General features: G+C 37.5%; 1 protein-coding gene across 3 annotated transcripts in view; it reads left to right on the forward strand.

The window, feature by feature from the left end:
- The first annotated feature begins 9,726 nt into the window (after positions 1 to 9,726).
- SLC4A1 (solute carrier family 4 member 1 (Diego blood group)) overlaps positions 9,727 to 27,597 on the forward strand; it is a 61,925-nt gene continuing 44,054 nt past the window's right edge. The window contains exons 1-4 of one of the 3 annotated variants that reach the window (XM_034415920.3): positions 9,727 to 9,945; positions 14,350 to 14,444; positions 14,612 to 14,708; positions 25,799 to 25,878. In XM_034415920.3, the coding sequence (XP_034271811.2) occupies positions 14,433 to 14,444; positions 14,612 to 14,708; positions 25,799 to 25,878 (189 nt within the window). In that variant the 5' untranslated portion in view covers positions 9,727 to 9,945; positions 14,350 to 14,432. Of the gene's footprint in view, positions 9,946 to 14,349; positions 14,445 to 14,611; positions 14,709 to 18,650; positions 18,785 to 25,798; positions 25,879 to 27,597 lie in introns of those variants that run through there. The other 2 variants (XM_087893990.1, XM_034415919.3) reach the window with 2 other exon arrangements.

The following is a 27,597-nucleotide window of genomic DNA, read 5'->3' on the forward strand; positions in this document are numbered from 1 at the left end:
ATTTCATGCAGACATTTCAGCCGTGCACAGAGCTCTCCGGCTATACATCTCCTGCACTTAAGGACTGTGCTGGGTTTCTTTGCTGTTTTCACTGCAAACAACCTCAGTTTTGCAAGAATAACAATCAACATAAACTGAGATATTTTCTCACCTGAAGTTGTTAAACAAAGGATCAATCCACATTTTGCCCTCCTGGCAGGGATTCACATGGGATAAAATTAACAACTGTGCGATAACGAAGTGTGAAAGTTGAACAAATCATATTTAAATTATAAACTATAATGAGATTTTCTTGAGTTGCAGGTGTTTTATATGCATCCTGGCATTATGCAATAGCTCTGAGGTTGTTTTATTCAACAAACTATGGTTACAAATTATACTTTAGGTCATTGCAAAACCAGCCATTCCCACCCTTTCCTACCTCCATTTCATTCTTCCTCTGCTGATTCCCTGTCTCTGTATGAGAAAGGTTCTTCATAAACTGCCATATTTATAGCTGGCATTGTATACATTTAAGGGTAACAACAATGTGTTATATCTACTAATTAAAGCTCATCAATACTGCATAAGAGCTTGAGGGTGTAATCCGAAGAGCTTCTTAACATATTATTAGAATTAGATTATTCATCTTATTATTTGAATAGGTTACTAGATGTATCTTATCTGTTCATGTCACCTATGATGAAGGTGCAAGAAATGGCCTTTTAAGTCAGATAATTAAATTAGATGAGGCTAGAAGAGAAAAATAGGTTGGCTGCTAAATTTTTTGTTTTATGTCTTTTCATACAGAGCCAGACAGATCTATATTATTTTAATTTGCCTAGACAATACCATCCGACAAAGGGCAGCTCTATGAGGTTACCTACTAGATGTGTGTTGATACATTTTAATTACTGTTAGTTTTTGGTGGACAGATTCTGGTGTTGGTGCAGCACAAAAATTAATTACATTTCTTCTTTGTAATCCTTATTAATTCTAACAATAATAACAACAAATCTCTAGGAGAGGCAGCAAGCTGAAATTTGTGCAGAAATCTTGAAAAATTTTAAAGAGAACATAGGAACTTTGGCCATTCATTAAGTTTAACTTTGTATAACTGCCCAGAATCACTGCTATGATTATGTGTGGCCATATAAATTATTTAAACACATAAACTACTGTAATGCTGTCTACATGGGGCTCCCCTTGAGGAGTACCCGGAGGCTCCAACTGGTGCAGAATGCGGCCGCGCGGGGGATTATGGGAGCGAGGGGTCGCTCCCATGTGACACCTCTCCTGCGTGAGCTGCATTGGCTTCCAGTGGTCTTCCGGGTGCGCTTCAAGGTGTTGGTTACCACCTTTAAAGCGCTCCATGGCATAGGACCTGGGTACTTGCGGGACCGCCTTCTGCTGCCGATAGCCTCCCACCGTCCAGTACGCTCCCACAGAGAGGGACTCCTCAGGGTGCCGTCGGCCAGGCAATGTTGGCTGGCGACCCCCAGGGGGAGGGCCTTCTCTGTGGCAGCCCCCGCCCTCTGGAACGATTTGCCCCCAGAGATAAGAAGGATATCGGATCTTCGGGTCTTTCGCCGAGCCCTGAAAACTCTTCTTTTCCAGCAAGCAGGGCTGGCGTGAACCCCGCCCCCCTTTTTTAGTTTTTTTTTAGTTTTTTTAGTTTTTAATGGTTATTAATTGTTTAGTTTTAATTTGTTAATGGGTTTTAATTCGCACTGTTTTAATTCGGGCCAAAGTATATAATTCTTTTAATTAATTTTAAATTTTGTATTGTTATGTATTTTAGTTTTGGCTGTGCACCGCCCTGAGTCCACTAGGAGAAGGGCGGTATATAAATTGAATAAATAAATAAATAAATAAATAAATAAATAAATAAATAAATAAATTTCAACTTTGCCATATTTTCAAAGTAGGTAAATGAAGGTCAGAATCTTGACCAGCTCATCTTCAGAATCCAGGACTCAAGCCAATCTATATAAATAAAAATGTAAATGTCCATTTGTACATAACCGCACATTTCTGAAAGTTCTTCACCGATTGCTTTCAAATTTTGACACAACATTGCATTCGACTACGTGCATGTTTTTATATACCTATATTATATACATGTCACACCTGTGACAGGTAAAACATGAAAAACATTGGAAAACATTGAAAGACATTGACAAACATCAAAAAACATTGAAAAACAGCGCCATCTGCTGGACGTAAAACCAACATGGCAGCCTCTCAGCCCTGATTACACTCAACAGATTTCTGCTCCTTATATTTAGACTCTCCATATTGCTTCCAAGAAACTGCGCATTTGGAAAGCAGAGACGCCCGAGGGCCATATCCTGCCACCAGGCTCGGCAGGTAGGCAGCCGGCTCCCTCGGCAGGTAGGCAGCCAGCTGGGGCTTCTAGGGCTGGGCAAGGCCTGCCCAAGCCTGGCTCTGACCTCCCCCTCCCCCGGCCACCCCACAAACTAGCCTCCCCCACCACTGCTGCCCATCCCCCTCACCAGCCGCTCTTGGGGCTCCCTCCAAAGAACACCCGGCAATGAAGCTGCCTGGGTCCACCGAGCAGGAACCCTCCATCCCTTGCCTGGCCCGAATCGCGCCTGGCCCAGCGCTACCACGGGCCCTGAGGTCAGAAAGACCAGCCGCTAACCGGCGCTATGCGAATCCGGTTGGTGAGCAGGAGATGGAGGCAACTGGAGCCTCGGGGTCGTCTTTGACCAGCGCCACCTTTGATTCCTGGCAGTTCACAGAGCCTACACGAAAATTTCAGCCTCTGGCAGAAAAGGGGCTCTGGGGAGGCTTCGGGAGGCAGAAACCGGCAGGAGGGAGGATAGCCGGCCCTCCTTCATTTCGTCTGGAAGAGTAGGGGATTTAATCATGCCCCTGCCCTTGGCAGGCAGGGGAGGAGAACTGCACAGCAGGGGTCCAGTGGGGTGTGCGTAGCTCCTGGCTTTGCCACTTTCTTCCTTCAGGTGGGAAGCCCCAAATCAGCCTCAAACCCCTGCTGCACTCCCTCCCTCCCTCCCTTCCCTTCCCTTCCCTTCCCTGCTATGAGTCTCCCTGTCGAGCCCCCAGAGAACATCTGTGTAGGGAGGATGGAGGGGGCCCCCAAGTTTCTGTTGTGGTGCGGAGAGCTGCGAAGGCCTGGCCTGAAAAGGTAAGGGTGATGGCGGGGGATGCAGAAGAAGCCGGGCCAGAGACAGAGATAAACAGAGAGAGAGGGAGAGAGAGACATAGAGAAATACAGAGAGATGGGGGGGGAGAGAGAGACACACACATACAGAGATACAGAGATAGAGGATGGGAGAGAGAGAGACAGAGAGATACAGAGAGAGGGGGAGAGAGAGAGACATAGAAACATACAGGGGGGGAGAGAGAGAGAGATACAGATGGGGGAGAAAGACAGAGAGAGATATAGAGAGAGGGAGAGAGAGACATAGAGAGACAGAGAGAGGGGGAGAGAGACACATAGAGAGATACAGGGGGGAGAGAGAGAGACATAGAGAGATACAAAGAGAGAGGAGGAGACAGAGAGGGACGATTTTGTGGTTCCCATTGTTTTTTAGCAACCGGTTCTCTGCCCTAATCTCCAGGTGGGTAGGCGTGGCTCGGGGCCTGTCATGTGAATGATGAAAGTGAGTGATGTCAAGTTGGCCACACCCACCAAATGTTCGTGGAGAGTTTGGAACTTCAGCCTCGCTCTTTTAGCCCAGCGGAAGCACCAGACTGGGCCACAGCATCGCGTGGCCGGGTACAGCTAGTATTTGAATAAAAAGATCCCATTTCTAAGCCAGTGATTCTATCCTCATTAGCCTGGTAATAAGTTTATCTGTATTTATTCAACTACCACCACCCCTTTTTTTTTAAAGGAAAGACATGTTGGACAGTGTGCTATAATTCTGGAGTAATGTATGAAGCTGATAAACCATCCAATGGCTGCTCAGAAACTTTCTTGCAAATGGAAGCACCGTTGCTGGACTTAATTGTCTGGTGCTGGATTCTTTAGAAAAATCTCTCTCGCTTTGCTGCCATGCATTGAATTTTGAAATTGAGTCAGAATTCTGAGGAGCAAATAAGTAAAAACATCATCAAGTCTACTTCTAGCGACTGCATTCATTCAGTTTTCTTGGAAGTAATACAGAAGTGGTTTGTCACTGTCTTCTTCTAGGATTTATTTTTTTTAATTTCTCAGTCTACTTTCTACTCTGGAGTTCCTAAACAATACTAATCAAGGCTAACCCTGTGTAATGTCTGAGATAACTAAAGTTGGGTAAGTGCTGTCAGCTGCTAGACACAGAGGGACAAACTGGCTTCATTAACTATAGTTTGCTTGTTCATTTGCATAGACAACACAATTATAATTTACATTAGATTTTTGTCTCTATGTCTAAATTACTTCAACCTTTCTCATCATGTTGTGCTAGGAATTGAAATACTCCGAATTGTCAGCAATTATGCCAGTTTGGATTATGGATCTATCATCCCAGCATGTGAGATCACTAAATTTGGAGGAATCAGAATAGATTATGTAGAAATTTTCAAATTTTGTATCATGAAGTTGCTATTTTCTTATGTACTACATTTGTCTTCTATGGAATGCCTATGAAACAAAAAAAGATTCTGTATCGTATTGATAAAACACATCCACTTCACACTTATTCTAGCTCACTTATACCATGATGGTTCTCAAAAAGCTAAGCAGTATTAGATCTAGTTCGAACTCAGATGTGGAAATACTGGGGATATAAGAACTATAGGTTAGACTGGGCAGTTGAGAGAAACATCCTGGAAAAAGGCAATGGCAAACTATTTTTCTTGTTGCCAAGGAAACTACCGGGACATGAATCCACCAGGGCTAGCTCATCTTGGAGAACACTTTAATGTATGATATATAAAATAAAAAAGGGACCCTGAAAACATGACCAAGTCTCTCTTGAACCAAAGAGTAGTAAGAGTGGGCTTCTTCTTAAGAAAGGTTAATGAAAACTTCAGAGTTCTCTACTCTTACTGTTACCATCCATTCCAGTTCCTACACTGTTTATGCCCTTTGTTGTTCCAATGCATGCAAAGACTGTTTCACCAAAGAGACAGTCTCTGAGAACCCTCGCATTATTAAAGAACATTAACAAGGTTTCTTGTAAATTATGAATGGGCTACATTTCGTTCTTGGTAGGTCCTTGAACTCCAATTCTCATCAGCCCTAAAACAGCAGAACTAACAGCGATAGACAATGGGAGTTGCTGTGCTGCCACTTTACAAACCCTTTAAAGGTAGTCTTAAAGCTACTTTTTGTACATATTACCTGCTTCTAAAAATCAGAACCTTTGGGTGATAATGTCATTTACCCATTTCATGCAGAATTAGTTACATTTACAAAGAACACCATTTTGATGCTTTTGTAAGGAGGTATTTGGTTCAGTGAGAGGCAATCCATTCCTGCAATTTTACCAATTGACTACATTAAAGCCAGGCCCACCAGACAGTGGTATGTCCCAGAGAAAAAACAAATAAATTGGAAGTGCTTGTCAGATTAAAACAAATATAGATTCATTTGCTTTACATTTATTGTCCTGCAATCGGGCTTATAAACTGCAAAGTATGTTCCCAGATCTGCAGCTTAACACATAAATGTTTTTCTTTGACATTTAATTATTTATTTATCTGTGATTATTTTCTTTGTAAAAATCTAAGCTAAACTGTAAACTGGTGAAGATGTCTATATTAATTCTTATCTCCTGCTCTCTACAGGTTGGCATTGGTATAACATCATTTCTTGAGAAGGAGAATAAAGAAATAATCAGTCCTCTCAGATGTAGGGAGGGATTCAGCTTTTGTCAGCTGTATCGTTCTAGATAAAGCAAGGCAACTTAAATGGAAAACTTAACTTAGTGGAAAAACCACCTATCTGTTCCAGTGCTTTGAATAGCAGTTTGTTTAAAATGTTGCACGGAAGCAATTCAAGTAGGTATTTCCACATCAAGATACCATTGAAGATGCAACCATAGAAATGAGCTGAAATTAAAACTGGCAACCCTAACATCCATAATGATCAAGAATGGGATTATTGGGGTTAGAAGGGATAATTCTGAGAACTTGGATCACTTGTATTAACATTTACGTTTTTCTTAATGCAATCCAGGTTTAATAATAGCCTGCGTGCCAAAATCTTTCTTGCAGCCATTGAGAACTAACAGTCAGCCTTCATATGTGGCCAAGATTCTGCATCTACAATACTTCCCTGTCAAGCTAGCATACCCCAATGGCATGGGAATGATAATCCTACAATTACTGCAGATTTGGAAACTCTTCCTTCCCTTCCCTTCCCTTCCCTTCCCTTTCACAAATTAATCCATAGCAGTATCCCAAAGCAGGGATTAATGGTGCCAACAATGTTGCAGAGAAGCTGAGGAGAAGCAACCAGGGAGGACACTTGCTTCTGCTAGACCTGGCTGTCTACTGAGAGATAAAGCAGTTACTGAAGGAGGGGAGGCTCTGAGATAGGCCTAATCGTAAAGCACTATCCCCTGTAAAAGGCAACCAGAAGCACCACCCAAACCCATCCCATCCACCTACAACCTATCAGGTGCCTAATAAGTGCCTCCTATCATTCTGTGAGTGGTTTTTTTTCAAATATGACAAGGAAAATTTCATTGGTCCAGTTTTCTTGGTATATTTTAAAACCCTCCAATGACAGAGTTCCTTTTTTGCTTTCTCACAAAGATTGCTAAAGATCTGAAGAAATGCATTTCAGCTGAATAGAAGTTAAAGACCTCTGCTGCCAAACAATATTGAATACTGTGGCTCAGTCAATCTGATATTCAATGCCACCCACTCTGATTCCTGGATCTCATCGCTGCCTCCATAAAACTGTCATGTCATATAATAGGAGTATCAGAAGAAATACCATATGCAAAATCCAACTGTTACATTCTAAAGTTTTTGGCCAGGAATATACCTGGCTCCAAAGTCTGATGGAAGAACCCTGAACCTCTATGCTTTAAAGCTGAAATACATCTACATCTACATCTATTTCTACATCTACATATGGTATACATACATACACATGGACACACACGCACACATATTGACTGAATGACTTAGTGTTTACATAAAGTAGTCTATATTTTACTAATGTAATATAACTAAAAGTAAATTTGCACTCTGTTAAATAAAATTTAGACTTTCTTCTTCTCCCTTTTGGCATGTAGGCCTCAAAGGGACATTATAGCCTTCAGGTAGGAAAAGATTGTATGCTCCTTTTTTAAATTAGCTTCCCCAACCAGATTAGCTCTAAATGGATTGGGACTGCAATTCCCAAAGATTTTCTCTTAGCATAGATGCTGGCTAAAAGACTGGAGGTTATATTTCTATCTGGAGAATGCCCTGCTCAGGGAGAGTGATCTAGCATTTTGTCAACTACCCAATAAGCCAGTTCAAAACCCTTCCATGTCTCTGCATATCTGATACTCTCAGTTTTTAGCTTCTCATTCATTCTAAGTGGTTAGAGAGCTAAAACAATTCTACAAGATATTTTCCTTGCTGGATTGCTAATGGTAACAGAGTTGGAAGGGACCGTGGAGGAAACCTAGTCCAACCCCCTGTTCACGCAGGAGACCTATACTAGGGGTTCGAACCGCCGAACTGCCAACCTTTCTGATCGAGAAGCTCAGTGTCTTAGCCACTGAGCCACCCAGCCAGGCTAAATACCTGCTGGTGCAAAAAGAAGGATCTACACTCTTTATCACAGATTTATAAATTGGATATTATAACAAATCACAAAATTATAAGAACCAAAAGATTCCTCTATTTAGTCTCACTGAGCTTTTCTGTATGAGTAATTACATCTTACTCTAATGCAGAGTTCCTGATATGCTTATAACATGAATTGTATTTATGTACGACATGTACGTGGCTGAATACTTATGCACATGTATATATGCAATATACCTGTGAATGCACCATCTGAATGTCACTGAGCTGTGTATGGTCATATTAACTGATTTACACTGTAGACCAGTGAACCTATCCAAATAGTTTTGCATATATGAAGCTAAACATTTATATTTAATTGCAGATCCTCCTCAACTTCAGGGGAAAGTAAGAACTATGATAATAAAGCTAAGTACTAGTCCAATTCCAGATGCTAGCACAGAAAGAGTATATTTTCTACAGGAAGGTAACTTCACAAATTTAAACAATGCCATTCTGACGTTATTGATGGGGCCAGAAGTTGCAGAAACATCAAGAATATTACTAGGCCACATTTGGAAGAATAAAATGTCAGATTTAGTCAAAACATTAATGCTAGAAGTAACAAACAGATAAATATCTGGAAGAGTATCTGCTCTGTTTGTGCTTTAAAGGAGATACTTCCTAAAGTACCATCAGTAGGAGAAACAGATTTTGATTTTGCAAAACAGGGCCTTTCCAATGGTGTCTTTCAAATGTCCTATGTAAAGTAATAAGCTTGGTGCTGTTTTTATGTTCTTATCTTGCAACTCTGTCATTGTTATATTGCATTAATCATTCCTTAATGTTATGTAAACTAATAAAATCACTTGTAGTTGGTTAATAAATTAAGACCAAAACAAAAATGTTCCAAGATCTTGATTGCATAAATTAAAAATTCTACTGATGAAATACAATAAGTAAACTCTATGTGGAAACCTAGCTGGGTTTTAGTGATAAATTTACAGAAGCTCCCTACATCTTAAATGGTGGGGGAAAGGATATACCCACTTCCATTATTATACTATCCAGATTGAAAGAGTAATTGTTGTAAATTATTGTATCTATATAATTAATATCAGCCTATGGAAATCAAAAGATACCAGATGTTATAGTGTACAATGTGTGAGGGGAGAAATCTTTATCAATGGTGGGCATACTGATAAGGTGCTTTTTCTGGAGTGACCCAAATTAATGGAGACTAGCATATTCCTGCACAGACAGTACTCCTTCTCTAAGCTAAAAGTTGACAGAGCTCTATATTTCACAGTTGATAGATAATGGCTCTAATTACTGCTGGCTCTTTAAAAAGATGACTTATGACTTTTTAATGCTATTATTTATATCCTTAAGGATACTTTAGTTATCAGCTAAATGGAACTGGAATTTCCCCACTTTCAATGATCTCTACCAATTTTATAATAAGAATTAATCTGATCTGTGCTTGTACGTAATGTTGACAGGGGCAGAGATGACAGATCTTATGTATATAGACTATGGTGGAATTGTTCCTTCTTTCAAAGAGAATGTTGTTTTATATTATTTAAAGGATAGTTCTGTAGAGTGCAGTCATGAGAGTTCATCTGAAATTACTGGAGTCAGAGAGATTCAGTTCATGACCTATTCTCGTCTTTCCCCCATTCTCTGAAATATACTAATGGGACATTTTTCTGGTAAACATTTCACCAAAAGGGTGCTGCAACTTTTGGCAGGTACTCTGCTTTCTTTAGAACCAGGAAAGGGAATTTTCTTGTAACCTTTAAAGAAGGTTATCTTAAAGATATGAAGTTGAGAAACTAATAGGACTTATGAAGGGAGATATAGACCTGCTGAGTCTTGCTCAACATTTACAATACTTCCAAGGATGGTACAGCCAGTAGTAGTAAGATGGGAGGGGCATACCATGAAAATTCAAGGGGACATGCAGATGGTTAGCAGGGAGGTAACACCACATGGTAATGCAAGATAATGTTGTTTACTGGCCCTTGAAAAAAGGTAGAATCTAGAACATCCAGAAGCATCTCAAGTGCCAGGTGATAGGACAAGATTAAAGAATTAACCATGAGTCAGGACTTAGAAGCTCCTCTGGAGTATGCTGTCATCTCATTACTGATTCTTGTGGACTGGTGGAAACTAGAAGACGGGGATTCCATAGAGCAACAAAAATCTAAGTGGTTTAGACTTCTGTTGCTTTCTCATCAAGAATATCCTGCAAGTAAATAGGTGAGTGAATTTTACACTCTCACTTGAGTTTCTGTGAGCCAATGAAAGATGCTCAGGATCTAGACAAAAACTGTAGTAGAAATAAAGGGCAGTAACTCAGGAAAGAATAACCTCTGTCCTTTGGAAGTAGAAAAGACTGGAGGAACTCTCTTTAGTTAGCTTTTGTAGCTCTAAAAAACCCCAGTGATGGTAGATTTAGGCCCCTCTTAATCAATTTTTGTAGGACTGCATCTCCCACCACTCCCACCATTGTGTCATATGGGGTGGGGATAATTGGAATATAAATACATACTGGGTGAGGATGGTTAGAATTCTAATACTAATAAACAAAGTTATAGGAGATATGAAGAACACCTCTGAGCTTTTTTATCATTATTTGATCTTTATCTCAAAATATTTGTGTTTGGAATGCCTGATAGCTGCAGAGTTTTCCTAGAGATCTTTGAATTTTGCAACAAAATGAACCTACTTTGTGCTCATTCATATTAGTTTGGATTTGTTGTTCTTCGCTTTTAACATTTTGTTCTTTTAAAGGAATCATCCCTATCTTGTAGCATAAAACCCATGCATAGAACTTGGTGTATATAATGCTTAAGGCACAGCTTTTATCTTTCTGGTTGATACAATGAAGGGAAGAAAAATTTCCAACCATGAATAGAAAGAATAATCTCTGAAATTAAATTATATTTTATGGAATGTTGGTGATAGCTGGGGAATATGATGAGATTATATAAAATGGTCTCTTCTGTAAAATGTTTTAATAAAATATCAAAAATTGAGTTTCTGTAGAAAATAAAAGGTTCATCAAATCTGAAAATGTGTCTGTAGACAATTTTTTTTGGGGATATTTCTTAGAAGTTGATAAGCTGTTCAAGATGACTTATTTTCTCCTGTCTCTCAAAAGCAATATATATTGCTTTTGACTGGACAGGGAGCAAATCAATTGAATTTATAATGGTTAAAAGCTATTGATCCATCTATCTTCCATGAATTTGTCAACCATTTCTAAACCCATATAAACCACCTCATGTGGTTTCTCACATCTTGTGACAATGAATTCTAGAAGCCAGAAAGAATACTATATAAAAAGACATTGATTATTTTAACTCATCCAAATCTATGACTTATTAGATTAATTTGGGTACTTCAGAGTCTAATGTCTTCAAATAGATCATATATCTCTATTAATTCTCTGCTATTTAAATTGTGTTTTTTATACTTTTGGGAATATTATTTCTCAGATGACAGGACTGGAATTGTTCAGTATTTCTGTTGCATTTAATAGTGATTGTGTTCAAATATTGATGTCCATTAATTAGTTCTTATGTTATAAACATTCTTACTTCCTTATATTTCTTCATATAATTGATGACAGAGATAGTGACAAATTTATCATAGATGTCCTAAAGATGTTCTTAATTGCCTCTATGTATTAATTGATTGATTAGATTGCAAGAGGGATGCAAAGATAATAAAGCTAAAAATTATATTCCAATTGTGGTGCTTTATGGAATAAGAAGGTGAAGTACTTGGTCAGGTGAAGGGCTTCTCTTTCACTCTTTCAAGCAGAGGCTAGACAGATATCTATCCAGGATGATTTAATTTGGATTCGTATATTGAGTTAGGTTTGATGGCATAAATGGCTTCTTTGAGCACTATATCGATACAATTGTAAATGGATTTTGCACTATAAGATGAATCAGCCACCAGCTTGTACAGATATTAGACTGCTTAAATTACAAATTCAGCAATTGACATGGGATCCCAAATTAGAAAGTCTGGAGAGTTATTTAATTTATAGTACTAATTCGCACATCATACTAAGACACAGTTTTTAATCACATCTCGGTTTGTTGAATAAGCCATAGTTGATTGGGTTCTCTTACCACACTAAGGCATAAATTTTGGTTTATGAATGACAAAGGTTGGATTCAGCCAATGTACCAAATGGCCACAGTGGCTGAGAGGAAGGGATTTGTGGTTTAACCCATCCAAAGATGGTCTGCCAAATTCAGCCTTTTGGTTGCATATAGACAATAAAAGGGGTTCTTCTTATCAGCATTGAGACATTGCTGCCAATTTCTTACAATTTAATGAGGACCAGCCCAACCTGCACAGCAGAGAAAGATAATGTTTATCAGTAGTGCAATGCCACAAAACTCTATTAATTTAGCTTGGACCCATTAATTTGTTTGTAATGTCTAGTCAGCAATTATTTAAAATCCCAAATGGAACATGATATACAACTCTGCATACATAATTTCCTTCTCTCTGTCATTAAGGAAAATGAGAATTTAAATTGCGAAGGAAAGTCTCAAAGACATCGTAAATGAAGTAATCAAGTTCATAAGAAAGTCACAATGAATTTTTAATTAAAAGTTGTCAGTTAGTTAAAGGTTTTAGATTTTAGGGAAGGAAGAAGAAAATTTGCATTTTCCATTTCCACATCTTCCACTCTTAGGAAGCCTGTTCTGTTGGATGATGCTGACTTTCGGAGGGAGGGAGGGAGGGAAGAAATATACTGAGCATCTAGTTTGATGAGCTTCTGTGGGCAGAACATGATAAATGATTAGGAATAAATAGACAAATTAAACTTAACTTCCAAACTTAACATCGTTACTCCATGTACTGGGAACGTACATTGTTTCCTATGCATAAAACGAATGTAATTGTACTTATAAAAATGAATAAAAAGAAGTTTGTCAAGTGCTATGTTATGATAGAAGCGACAAAAAAAGAAGTTTATCAGTTTTACCAAGAGGGGGAAAGTAAATTAACTTAGAATGTGGGTAGCATTGGAAAGAGAGTGGGGCATAACTAAGGTATGTCTGCCTCCTGATTAAGCATATTATAAGGCAATTGTGTGAGTCTGCTAAGCACCACACCCCAGTTTCAACGTTTCTTACTACAGTGCCTCCTAGCGTTGCAAAAAGGATATTGAAAAGAGGTAACCGCTCCACTGTTCTCTTTCTAAAAGCAAAGTTAGAAAGAAAATTCTAAATTAGTGGAATTGCATGTCACAAACACAGTCTTTCATCTCTAGGCATTGGAGACATTGAAATTTCTCATCTAGGGGTTACAAGAAATGCATTTAAAATAAAAGTGTTGGTGTCATAATGTCTTCTAAATTCCCCTCTTTCCTCTCCTGTCTATACACAACTGCACAATCTTTTCTAGGCAAAAGTCTGGAAGAAAAAAACCCTAAATTCTATTTTGTCTAAATATAAAATAATAAATTGAATACAATTACCATAATTATTTAGCAGGTATTTTATTTCCCGTCCTCCCTTCTGCTACATTCACAATTACAAGACTTTGAGGGGGGGGGGGCTCTGGGGCATTATTTCTCTCCCCCCCTCCCTCCCTCCCTCCCTCTCTCCCTCTCTCTCTTTGCTTGCCTGTCTATTTCTGTCTCTGTTATTTATTCCTTTATTCCTATAATAAATAGGAATAAAACTCCAATTGTTTTGGAAGGTCTTGATGATCAGATCCAAGTGCAGAACATATCAAATATGCTGATATGTGTCACAAAGTTGCTTAATTAATGCATTTCAGGTGGAAAATTACCCTGATATCTAAGTATCCCTTCATATGTTGCTTCAAAGCAATTTAACACACTGAATATCATCCATATGTATGGATTATATTTTTTCTTAAAATTATAAGGTGCGATTGTTATAAAAGAAAAAAAGACTACCAAAGCACATATATGGAATATTTTAAATAACAATAAGAAAGGAACATCGACTGGTGGTCCATCTTTTGCTACTGAGTAATCATAGCCAGTACCTGCATATCGGGAATTAGGGGAAAATATTTTGATCTAAGAAAACTATTTCTATTCTCTTGAGCAAGTGATATTGTAGCCCACAAGGACTGTATTATAGAAGCTAAAATGTTTTTAAAAAGGCTTTCTTTAAAGCTTAGACATACAAATATCCATGTTTGAATGTAATGAGAGAAGCTGTTGCCAATCAATTTTACTATAAAAATTTGCCTAGCTGGGAGAACAACAGAGAAAATACTGGAATGCAATGGGCTGATAATGCTGTTATCTGGATCTACTGTAAAAAATGAATGAAGAGTAGCAGTTGACAAGAAGAGGGCCCATCTAGAAACAACCAGAAATTGAATTAAAATAGTTTACAGTTGGTTATTTTCATTGCAGGACATAGAAACAATAACAACATGTAATGATCCCCATAGGAGTCACAAGGCACTGCTACTGAAGTGGTTCTAGTTTTCCGTCTCTGTTTACTTCCACAAGGTACCCCAATATTTGTGTGGTCTGACACAAAAAGCATTGCAAGCAATCTGCTCTAAAATCTCCTTGAAGGTAGAGCTGTGTTCATGTCTCTAATTTCCTAATTTATCTTTGTTCTTCTGTATTTCAATCTGAAACAGCCAACCAGGGAATGTTACCTCCAGGCTGAGCATTAGGAAGAGAACAAGAAGAACAAAAAAGAGGGACCAGAAGCCAAGAGGGAATGGCATCTCAGGTGAGAGAGAAAATAGGTTACCTCTACTTGCGTATGAGTCTCAAAAATAAGCCTTGAATTGGGAGGAAACTGCTGTTTAATCAGCATCAGAGTTTGGTGAACTGCTTAATATACTAACATTAATACATGTTTTTATAAGCATTTTAAATATTTTTTTCCTCTCAAAGGAGGACTATGAATCTGGGATTAAGGCGAAACTTGATTTGGAGGCGTATGGAGACTCTTCATTGAAACAGTCTAATATGTCCCTTGCAAGTGGAGACAGTGAGTAATTCAAATCAATTGAAGAAAAAAGCAGAAATCTTTCAGGGCAAACTTGTCATGTATTATTGGGCTCTAAGATGTTTCAGGAATTTTGGCAGGATTTAGAATTCTACTTTGTACATCTGAATATGTTTAACCTAGTTCTTATTTAGAAGTTAGATTATAAATTGATCCCTGTTTAAAAAGAATGTTCATATAGGCTAAGCCACATACCCAAACATTTGAGAATGTGCCCACTGCTCCAGCAAACAAGAGTCCCAGGGTAGATGTGCTAGTTGTCATTTTCTGCAAACCATTTCTTATGAAAAGGGATTCTTAAAGAGAGTAATACCACACAAAGGAAAAATGTACCTAAGGCCAACTAGCACATTGGGAGACATTCTCTTCCAAAGGTTCATCGACTGCAGTTGTCAACCAGAGGAAGATACCTCAGTTATAGATTTTTAAAGAAGCCTCTGCACAATAACTTTAAACTGTGAGAAAATGAGATCTTTCGTGATATACCAGGAAGCCAAAAGTCTCTTAGGTAATTTTAGTTGACAGATTGGATCATAGCTAACCATACTTAAGTCCATTGAAATTAATGGATTTTAAATTAGTCATGACAAATATAAACTTCATTGGGTGCAGTTTGGTATGACAATATTTGGGTCCCTCCCTTTCAATCTAATTCACTGAATTGTCCCTTTCCATTCCTCCAATAAGATGCATAGGGATGCATAGTCCTTTACTTAAAATTTATACACCAACTCTGTGTTTAAGGGCCTTTCAGATCTATCTCTGGAATGTGGGATTGGATCTGGATCCCACAGACCTATCATGATAATATTTGGAAAGAGGTGAAAAAAATGACATCTGGATAGGACTGTGGTTGAATTACTCAGTTTAAAAGATAACATTCAAAATACGCTACTGGCTCAGATTCATGAAGAATGGGTTTGGGAAGGTTGGCATTATTTGGCATTCTTTCTTTGATTCCCTTGGCTCTTCCTTTACAATAATTAAGACTATGAACATGCCTGTAAACGCCATATGATGTGGGGCAACATCTTTTCATCTCTAAAAAGCAACCAGAGGGCTTTATTACATTATTACAGTCTATTATTTTTAAAATAAATTGGTGGCTTACAAATTGGTGACTTACAAATAAATTGGTGGCTTACCAAAATGTTTAAAAACAAAAGAATGTATCTATACATCCACTTCATTGGCCTCACCCGATGCAAGCAACCAGAAAGCCTATACATTTATTCTCATGCATACTTTTTCCATTCATTCACAGTAGAAAGGAAAATTGCACACTGTGTGGTAGATTATCTTGAAAGCAGAAATTGTTTGACCCCTATATCATAATCCGAGTCTGGATTGGAGCCTTTAACCTTAGCCCCCTTTTTTTGGAAAAAAAATGCACTTAATAAGTGTGGTACTGAGAAATTATCAACCTATCCATATTTTTGAGTGCTCTCCCGGGTGAAACATTCCTGCAAGTAAAAAATTATGCCAACAGGAAAACAATGAGCAAAAATATTCCCCTGGTATGGCTTGTTATAAAGGGATATTGTTTTGCTTTGTGTGTTTTTTCAGATATGGGAACATACCTACAATGCCTACTAATAAAAACAAAAGAAAAGACACTGACAACAGCATAGACTTGCTATAATAGTTTTTTTTCTACACGAAAAAAAGATAATATTTGTTTATTTGAATGGGCAGGAAGCGTGCTTTGCCTGTATCTTGACTAATACTTGGGGGCTGGCACTGAGATAGAAACAGCAGCCACTGTGAACTCAATCAGTACTTGCACACTCTTTGCACTTTTACCATTAAAAAAAATTCCCTGCACCTTAGAGCAAGGAAACAATATATATAATTAAATAACACATGTGTTCCTATTTAAGAGATAAGGAGAAGCTGAAATAATATATGCATTAGCTTGAATGGAAGAAAGAAATTGTTTGAGACACTGACTACGAAAAGTCAAAAAAGCAATTTTTTTTGGTAGTCTTTAAGATCTAACTGAAAATCATTTTGGTGGAAGTGGGTGAAGGCACCAGGCTGGAAACAGGGAGACAATGAGTTCTAGTATCATATTAGGCACAAAGCTGACTAGGTGACCTTGGTCCAGTCATCCCCGCCCTAGACCTGAGAAGGAGGCTATGGTAAACCTCTTCCAAAAAACCTTGCCAAGGAAACTGCAGTACTTGTCCAGGCAGTCACTAGAAATCTACTTCCAAGAAGTAGATACAAGAACTATCAGACAAGAATATCTGGCTTTTATGTTACATTGGAGAAGAGAAACTTAATTTCCCTTAGAAAAAGTGGCTACTGCATTTCATTCAATGGTGACATTTGGAACCAAATCTGGAATTTATTTATTTATTTTTGCTTTAATTTATATGCCGCCCTTCTCCGGAGACTCAGGGCGGCTTACAATGCGTTAAGCAATAGCCTTCATACTTTTGTATATTTATACAAAGTCAGCTTATTGCCCCCACAATCTGGGTCCTCCTTTCACCTACCTTTGAAAGGATGGAAGGCTGAGTCAACCTTGAGCCTGGTGAGATTTGAACTTGCAGTAATTGCAAGCAGCAGATGTTAATAACAGTGCTTTAGTCCACTGTACTACAGGCTCTTTCAGCAATTTGTGGCAATATTATTTTAAACTTATCTACAGACCTCAGTAGAAATTGAAGAAATAAAAACTGGCATATTTTACATATAATGTTAAATTTGCCATCTTTCCTTTGTCTGTTAAATGTTTTCCAAAATCCTATTTTCATTCCATCTCAACTTAGTTTCTAGTAAAATTGGGTTTTGGCATGTAGCTGTGAATATAAGATTCAGCAAAGAAGAAGGAAGTGCTGAAAATGTAATGGCTATTGAACTTTCAGTTTTCCATGCTGAAAGTGACATGGTTCTTCTTCCAATGATCAAGAAAAGAAATCTGTAACCATCTTTGAGAAACAAAGCAGCTGGAAACATCCTATGTAATAATAATTATCAAAGAGGAACTCTGCATACAACTCTCTAGCACAAATCTGTTATCGCCCATGTACATTGAACTTTGATTCCCATTGTCCCCAGCCAGCATAATAAAATAACCCATATCTCACCACATCTGGGGCAAAAGCTATTAAATTGAAGATGCTGTGATCCTTATGGCTATAAATGGTGACCAGGATTCAGAACATACTGCCAGTTTCTTTCAGTCTCTTAATTGGACTTGGAAGATTTCCCTTGGTCTCATAGTTACTATCTGTGTTCTGTATACACTTGATCTCTTTTTCCAAGGGTGCTACAAAATGGTAATGTTGCAGTAATATACTAAACCAAGTTATTTTGTTATCTAAAGTGAATTACAGGATGGTATCTTCAGTCTATCACATATAAAAGTATATTCAGTTTAGGCTTGATTCCTTTCCCAAGGGAGATATAGGTATAGCAGTTTTATCTGTCTTTCATACAGATTTATCTGTCTATCTTCCAGGGTAGTAATAGGACCAGGGCTGGGTATGTGGTGCAGAAAGTTCTATTTTCAAAGTCTTCTGCTGCCTCCAGGCACCGACCATCTGAGCTAGTTGTTTTGCTCTGAATAATGGGAGGGATATTTATAGGAAAGTTACCAATGAAATTTGAATGTTATCATCATGTCTAAAGTGACTTTACTGGATGTCTGCCTCTATACCATGGATGGCTTAACTATTGAGAACCTCACCAATCCCACCATTTGTAAATTGTCATATGGCTGCAACAACACATCTAGGGCTGAACTCTGGAGAGCAGATCCAAGAGTGTATGATTTGGGGCCTGGGAACTAGACTGACGGATAAACTAAAAGCAACTAACAAGAAAAGTAGCAATCTCATTTTATTTGGCAAGATAAGCCTTGCCATAGTCTCTCCTTCTCGTTTCTGCATTTTCAGTTCATCAGATGAGCATTTGCCAGCATATCTGTATATCGTTCAGTCAGTACTCCTGTCCTGGTCACCAGGGAATATATCACCTGAGTAAAAGAAGGAGGATGGAGAGGGTATCCATGGGGAAAGCAGGATCCTATCAGAGGCATGTGGACACAAGTGAGTGTGTGCAGTGGCATCTTCAGTGGCATGAAGTGGGCTCAGTGGCTCAGCTGCAAACCAGGAATTTCCCTCTTGAAACTTTCTTCCACCACAAGTTCACTCACTAGGCAGCTTTAGGCAAGCCATTCTCAGACTGAATTTCCCACCTGCAATATCAGAAGAAAATATCTTTATCTACTTAACACAGTGTATTATTGCAACATTACACCAAAATAATATACTGTATATGAAGAGCTTTGAAGGCATTAAAAGTTGCACTGAAATTATCAGAACTACTGAAATTATCAGGACCACTATCTTCACAAATCAATTGTACGTGACACATACTAGTTAATTAGTGCGGATCACTACTAAGCAAATAACTGAAAGTGCTTTTTAAAAAGATCATAAAATCCCTCTCTATATGTGTATTGTACAAATCATACAAAAGGAAGATACAGGATCAACAATTCCCTTCTGAGATTTCAATAGGCACCATCAACTCACTTTTCAAAACTATAATTACTGCTAGTGGAGGGATCAAATTTTTAGAGGAAAAACACTAAAACCAATGTTTAGAGAAAGTTTGATTTGCTAAATCAAGATCTTGTGTAATTTTTTATTTCTAACTCAAGGAAGATTATACAATCATCAATTGAAAAATTGCATAATACTTCCTAGCTAATTAGAAAGATAGTTTAGTAGCACAGACGTCCTTGTGTTGGGTGAATTGGTTGTGGCTAGTAGAAATTGGCCCTTCCCTGTTGACAGTAACCATCTGAGGGAAAGTCAGTGAGCTTTGGCCCCTTATCAGGCAATCTGTCCCCCACAAGGACATTGGATTTCAGCTGTTCCTTGAACATTCCATTATTGATGATAAATACAAGTTGTGTTTGAAGTGAAGACAAACCCTATTGAGTTTAAGTTGTTTCTGTTTATAGCCAGTTAAAAGCAGATTCTTTCATTATTGGTGGGTGTGATCAAGTGACAGTAAGAAACATGAAAGCTACTTCATAATTTCCTACTTTGAACTTAATTTCAGTACAGGAGGCCATGTGAATCATCCACCAAGTAATGGTATCAGAATATGGTGCTTGACAGAGCTATTAGACAACACAACAAAATCAATCTTGCCCTTAAAGAGGCTATAGACTAACTTTAGACAATGGGAGTCATTGGAAGGAAAACATGATTGATGGGATGGCGGTATTTCAGTTATAATTCTGTGCATTGAAAAAACCATATAAAACTAAAACTCTGAATTGAAGTAATTTGAATTCTGTGCAAATAATGGCTGAATGGCTTCTTATGAAGGAGTTGCTTCTTTGCATAATCCATCCTGCACCTGTTAGTAAGAAGAGAAGGAAAATAATATGGCAGTAGCCAGAAGTGACTACCATTTTTTATTTTCTTTGTCCATTCTCTAAGCCATTAGTTTTGATACATGAATGTGTGTATGTACATGTTAGGTTTATTAGATCATAGCTGCAAAAATTTGGAAGACCAAGATAGAATCAAAGAGATGGTTTTCTGTATCTCTTTACTGCCAGATATTGGTTGTCTGGATTTTGGTAACTCAGGCATGGTAGTCTATCTTATGTATTTGTAAAAGTTTATAAAAGTGATTTAGAAATCTCTTTTCTTTTGAAACTAAAAAATAAGCATGGAAAGGTAGGGCATTTCATGAAAACCACAGTGCGAGAAATGGGAAGACTGAATTTTATTTTATTTTCTTCTGTACTATATTGAAATTTCAATCTCCATCATCATCTTCATCATTATCATTGTTGTTATTATTTAATTTCTATTCTGCTCTTCCTCTTAATTAATCTTAGAGAAAAAACTTTCAGTGCCATTTTTGTCATTATAAATTTGGTTATGTTTTCCTCTTTGCATTCTATACCAATGAACATTACTCTATCCCTCAGCTAACAGATGGTTATTTTTTACTGTGCAATTACAATCCTATCAAGCTCATTACTATGTTTCCTGCCATATTAATTATGGAGGGAGACAAGCTATTCTCCAATGCACCTGAAGGCAGGTGCAAGAAGCAATAGATGGAAACTAATCAAGGAGAGAAGCAACCTAGAACTGAGGAGAAATTTCATGACAGTTAGAACAATTAATCAGTGGAACAACTTGCCTCCAGAAGTTGTGAATGCTCCAACACTGGAAATTTTTAAAAAGAGATTGGACAACCATTTGTATAAAATGGTATTGGGTTTCCTGCCTGAGCAGGGGGTTGGACTAGAAGACCTTCAAGGTACCTTCCAATTCTGTTCTGTTATTCAGGAAGAACATATACAGTACCCTGTTTCCCCCCCCTCAAATAAGATTTCCCCTGATAATAAGCCCAATCGGGCTTTTGAGCACATGGCAATAAGGCCAAGTGCTTATTTCAGGGTTCAAAAAAATATAAGACAGGGTCTTATTTTCGGGAAAACATGGTAACATTTTATTAAATTGCTTCAATTAGGATTAAAGTAACTTTACTGCTTCACACAAAGATTGCATTGCTTGAATAAACACATCACATTCATGATATGGGTATAGATTTTTAATTTTAATTTTGATTTAGTTGTTTCTGTGATTCCTACCAATGCAGTTTATAAACCATGGGTCTTAAGTTAGCATATACCACCAATTATAGTTTATTCACCAAGCCAAAGTTAAGCAAACCATGACAGAGTGAAATCTAAACTCTGTCAATGAGTGGTTGATCTTGCTGAGCAAATTTGACAACATGTCTTTATTGTCCAAGAGGACAGCTCTAGAACCAATGGATTAAAATTACAAGGAAGGAGATCAAGCTAGATGTCAGAAGGAACTTCCTGACTGTTTGAGTTGTCAGATAGTGGAACAGGCTGCCTGCATGAAATAGTGAGGTCTTCTTTGCTGGAGTGGATAGTCTGGGTGGATATCTGTCAGAGGTGCAGGGAATCTTAGGAGGATTCCAGGTCCCTTCCAATTCTATTATGTCATCAATCTATGAACATTTAAATGTTTAATGTTTTATTTATACTCAGTGCAATTAGAAACAATTCTGTAGATTAAGTTAATGTTCCAAATTTTAAAAATTACTCTTCAATGAGGCCAGATCAAAAAGCATAGGGTCCCAGAATGAATTACATCTTCTCCCTCACTGTCTCCTGATCTAGTGGATGGGGCTCCCATTCACAGAAAGATGGACACTCCTAATTTGCCTTTCTTCCAACTGAGTCCCATGTTGCTAAACTTTCTCCTGCAATTCTGCCTCTTTCATGGAATAGAATTATCAAGTATAATTTAGCAACTTAATTTCTTTTATGGACATCCATTTGTCTGGAATGGAACAGGGTCTCCTGCTTGAGCAGACGGCTGGAATAGAAGAACTCCAAAGTCCCTTCCAACACTGTTATTCTATATTGTTCTTAATGTAATCTACTTGAAATTCTTAGAACAGATGGGATACAAATGCAAGTATGTGACTGACTTTGAATAATCTTGTTTTGAACTTGAGCTGTGATTTCTAGCCACTTAACGTCTTGTCCCCTCACCCAGAAAAGTGCCAAACGCCTTATATTTACTGTCAGCAAACGTAAAGTGGTTATGAATTTACTATGAACACAAGAACCACTTGTGACAGGAACGTAAGGGTGGAGTCGGAGTGTCTTGTGCAGTTGCCAAAGAGGGGATTTATAGAGCCAAAACTTCACATGTTTTTTTTCCTCCTTCTTGAATGTCGGACTGTGGAAGTTGTTTTCAAGGTAAGGTTGGTGAAGCAGGCTGAAATCTATGTGATCAGTGCAAAATAAAAAGGTAATCTTTTAGCCCCAAAAAACAAGAATGCAGTATAATATATCTGAAGAACTCTAGCCACATATGAGGATTAGCTGAATCATTTTTGTCTAGAACATGAAAATATAGGAAAGATTTCTATATGTTTTTTATTTAATTTTTAAAAAAAGTATGAATGGGTGAAATACATGTTTAACCTAAAAATGCTAGTTTCTGTTCCACTCTGGGAGCTATTCTGTTTCATCCATTAACTTCTCCATAGTTAATGCAGAAGGAAATATATTCTTCTTATTTATTGGAAGTGGTTTTTGAATGTCACCCAGAACACTATTGTTATTTTGAATATATAAACGGAAAGAGAGAAATTGAATCAAATTGAGAATAGAGTAGAGTAGAGTAGCATAGAATAGAGTAGAGTAGACTGGAGTAGAGTAGAGTAGAGTAGAGTAGAGTAGAGTAGAGTAGAGTAGAGTAGAGTAGAGTAGAGTAGACTGGAGTAGAGTAGACTAGAGTAGAGTAGAATAGAATAGAATAGAATAGAATAGAATAGAATAGAATAGAATAGAATAGAATAGAATAGAATAGAATAGAATGGGTTTTGGCATATACCAAAGTGGAGTTGCTTGTAAATGTTGGAAGTTTCACTTTCACGCCTTAAGAATATCTGAAAAAGTTTTCACAAACATCCCATTACAAAGAGTTTTTTCCTCTTAGAATTGTAGGATATAATAAGTATGGTAGTATCAGTTCATAATGTTGTAGGATATGATGGTTGGTGAGGAAAGCAAATATTTCTTTGTATGACAAATATAATTTTTATTACATAAGATTTTGTAAAGGAAAGTAATTATTCTTCTTGCTGATATTTTTTCCGCCTGTAACAAAGTAAATTGGCTTGTTTGCACTAGTCTTGTTATTTGCTGCAGAGCAGCATTTTAGTGGTGCTTTTGACTGATTTTGTAAATATGATAGCCTTAATATCATGATAAAAATAAAAAACTTTGGGTAAAATAACTTTGGACACATTCAGAGATAGCCTTTCAAACATTATTAGACAGCTATGATAAGTCCCAGGGTCCATTTCTAGTAGAAAAAAGGGAAAGGATCTATTTGTTTCATCTTTTCCTCTCCCCCATGAAATCCTCAATTCAATTCTTTTTCTATCTGAATTTGAAAGTAAGGCCAATTGCATGATCTTAATCTCAGGCTCACTGTATTCCCTTTCCATTGCTTTGTTTTATAATCCCCAAATTGGCTGAATATGTGTGTGAACATATGACACCTCTTGCTCCAGATTTGCTTCAGCAATGAATTGAATTGGAAAAGCAGACTCTTTAGAATATTCTTCCTGAATCACTCAAAAGGATATCATAACTAGCTTTCAATGGCTGGCCAAAAATAATTGGGGTCCCACAAAGAGGACAGGAAGAACAGTGGATATTCCCTTTACTTGTTCTCCACAGCTCAGCTTTTCATAATCTATTGCCACCACAAATTGTTTGCAATGTAATCCCCATAATTCCCCATCATCTTCATGGTATTTGGTCCCATCCAAGTTGGAGAAAGCTAGTAGGTTGCTTGCATGACTTCATCTTTTTAAATAACTGCAACTGAATATTTTGCAAGTGGCAAAATATTCAGAATGGCTATAGTAATTTGTAATCTGTGTAAATGGATGGCAATGGCAGGAAGTGATAGATGCACCTTTTTATCCCAGAGATTCACTGAAAATAGAGCCTTCCCTGCCACTTGGAGATATAAATTGTGTGGTGTGTCATAGAGATACAGTCAGTTGCTCAGGCTATAAATAAACAAATTGAGATGTAATTTTCAGGTTAAAAGAAAAATCTATCAATCACAACTTGATAATTCCTTAGGCTTCTAGACAAATTAGTATTATTATGATTATTAAATTGTATTTTACATACTAGCAAGAATTTTTACCTAAATCATCTTGCAATATTAACACCGTCTTTCCAACTATATTCCATTCCACATCGGGGCATTTGCTTCCTTGGATTATTTCTATTTTGGTATAAGTAGTTTGAAATATAGCTTTGAAGTTGTTTGCCATGTTTTTTGTTTGCTCCAAAATTCATATCAAAGTTCAGTCAATGAACGGAATGAAGAAGTAAAGTTTGTATTAATGCTAAACTATCTCCTATTGGAAATTTCAATATTTATTTATTTGATTTCTTGAGCCACCCATTTCAATAAGTGATTCTTTCAATAACTCAATATTTCATTAACTACATCTATAACTGGACAACATTCCCTCCAAATGCACTACTCTCAGATGACAATTAAGAATAAGAAAATGAAGGTGCGCAGCTCATTGTAAATTGACTAGAAAAAGAACACTCATCTCTAGTGTGAAAAGAGCAAAGTTTTAATTGCCTTACTTTGCTTAATGATAGGGCCGCCACCCAAACATTATTGCCCCGAAAGGAAGGCAATGGTAATTTCTCCTTGTTTTCATAGTGCATGGGATTTTGCCAAATAAATCACCTGCGCTGGTTTGTGAGATGAACTTTGATATATCTACTTTTCTATCTGAGTCCTATTGACAAACAAAAGAATAGATTCATACACAATACACCTTCCATGGGTTAACCCATTTTCTGGGGTCAAACAATATGCTGAGTCACAAACTACCGTGTTTCCCCGAAAATAAGACCGGGTCTTATATTAATTTTAGCTTCAAAAGACACACTAGGGCTTATTTTCTGGTTAGGTCTTATTTTGGGGAAAATATGGTACTAAATGCACCCATCTTGCTGATAATCTTAACTGGGGCTTATTTTGGGGGTAGAGCTTATATTATGAGCATCCTGAAAAATCATACTAGGGCTTATTTTCCGGTTGGGTCTTATTTTCGGGAAAACAGGGTAACCCAAGGAGTTGGGTTTGCAAAACATAATCACCCACAAAAGACTGAGCTATAGTTGGGGTTAGGGTTAAAAGCTGCTGTCATTTACTTGACATTCATCTAGGTCACAAGAGGCAAAGAGTGTCCAGATTTCATAATAGAGTGGATAAAAATATACTGGCTCCAAACAGAAGATACGCACAATACAGAGGGTGGTTTGTAACAATGTCATATCTTTCATCTGATTTACCTCACAGAGTTGCCAAGGGCATAGAAAGGAATTATTTTCTGCATGCCATTTGGAGCACAATGGAGGAAATGGGAAATGGGAAGAGTGGAGATGAAAAAGCAGTGAATAAGTAAACTTATTTTCTTATTGACAGGTAGCTCCTCCTCATCTGAGGAGGAGCCAAGAGGTACGGAGCCTGCGAAGCCACTCATCTCCCACAAAGCTTCCCATAATGTACGTTCCTAGGGCATGGAGAGATTTGAGTTTGGTTGTGGTAATTTGTAAGCAGTTTCCAAGATATCAAGGATCCAGCTGTAGAAACCTCTGGAGTGCTCTTTCTCTGAAGTAACCTTGAAAGCCCCAGTGGTGCTGGGATTGCCAAACAATTCTTTTTCTATGTAGAAAATGGATGTATGTTTTGGATTTTTACACAGTCCCTAAATAATTCTTATTTGATTCAAAGTGTAACCTTGATTAAGGTTCAAAAGATCAAATCAAATCTTTATCATGGCCATAGATCAGCACAGAAGTTCAAGAGAATTTGCAAAATATAAATAGAACATTTACAAATGTTCAAATGTTTTAAATTCTTCAAAGTATTTAAATATTTTAAATACTTAAAACAATATAAAGCATCAAAAAGATATAAAAGCAGGCATAAAAAAACTGCCCATATAACTATCTCTTTAAAAAAATAAATTATGGTGCTGCTTGATAATTTTATGGTGCATCTTGTCACTAGTTTCTATTTCTGTGTTCATCATAATGCCATCTATCTTCTTCCCACAACCCACCTCCCACCTCAGCACTCCATTAAAAATAACTACAATCCCTTTAATTGGAACTGCTAGGAACTGCCTGTCTGCAAAATATAGTAATTGTACAATTTCAGTTAAAGAAATGGTATAAGAAGGATCAATGACATTCCATTCCTCCTGACCAAACCCTTCTGCTTTTTAATAAATCTAAATAGTGGGAAAGCCAAACAAGGAATTTCTACACTATTTTTCAGAGCTCAGCTCTGAAAAATATAGTTTTTCAAAACATAGCTCTGTTTTGAAACCAGGTGTATCATGCAGACAGATTTTACATTTGGAGAAAGGGTGCACTTCTGCCATCACAAAATCATTTTGTGAGCGTCCAATAGCTTTGTGATTGCGGTGGAATATACATTTGAGTAATGAACAAAATCATAATCCCCTTGCTTGCTTTTGTAATCTTAAACCAAATTAAAAAGCACAATTTTCTAAAAAAAAAAAAAAGTACAGAACCTCAAAACTAAATTCTATCTTTCTTCCACAAAACTGTACATTTTAATGCAACAAAAATATTAAATGCCTGAGAGAAAAAGTACTTCTAATGATGATGTTTTATAAATAACACAAACCAGTCTTGACCAAGACTGGGAATACTTAAACACAATCAATCCTAGTGACTTCCAGGAATACACCAGGAAATCCTAAGGCTATAGGTTACTTTGGGAAATCAAAAACATCCCTGGGGAAAACAATGCAGTCTCCTACATATGGCCATTAAGAAAACTTGGCTAAAGTTTGAATGAAGGTTTATTTTAGGGAAAAGGAAATGTTTTGCCTTGTTCCCATTGAGTACACTTTGGAGCATACCTCTTGGCACCTAATCCAAAGAGTTCAGCCTGCCAAAAATTGCACGCTCCTGATCTAAACAGGAATAAGGGATACACAGCATAGGCTTTAGTAAGGTAGGAATAGCTTTCATGCAAGTACTTGGCAGGCTGAAGTGGCAGTGAATTTATACAGCAGCCTTCCACCTCTCTTGTCCTCAGATGTGCACACAACAATTCCTAGAACTCACAGTTATCAGTGAGAAAGATCCCACACATCTGGAACAACGACTTGATGCAGAGATAGGTTGCTTTCTCTATTTTTCTTTCCTAAAAAGGGCATTTACTTTTCACCACTGTTCCTTATGTCC

Source organism: Pantherophis guttatus, chromosome 4 (assembly GCF_059756535.1).
Source record: "Pantherophis guttatus breed Tessera chromosome 4, ASM5975653v1, whole genome shotgun sequence".
In the NCBI taxonomy this organism is placed as follows: Eukaryota; Metazoa; Chordata; class Lepidosauria; order Squamata; family Colubridae; genus Pantherophis; species Pantherophis guttatus.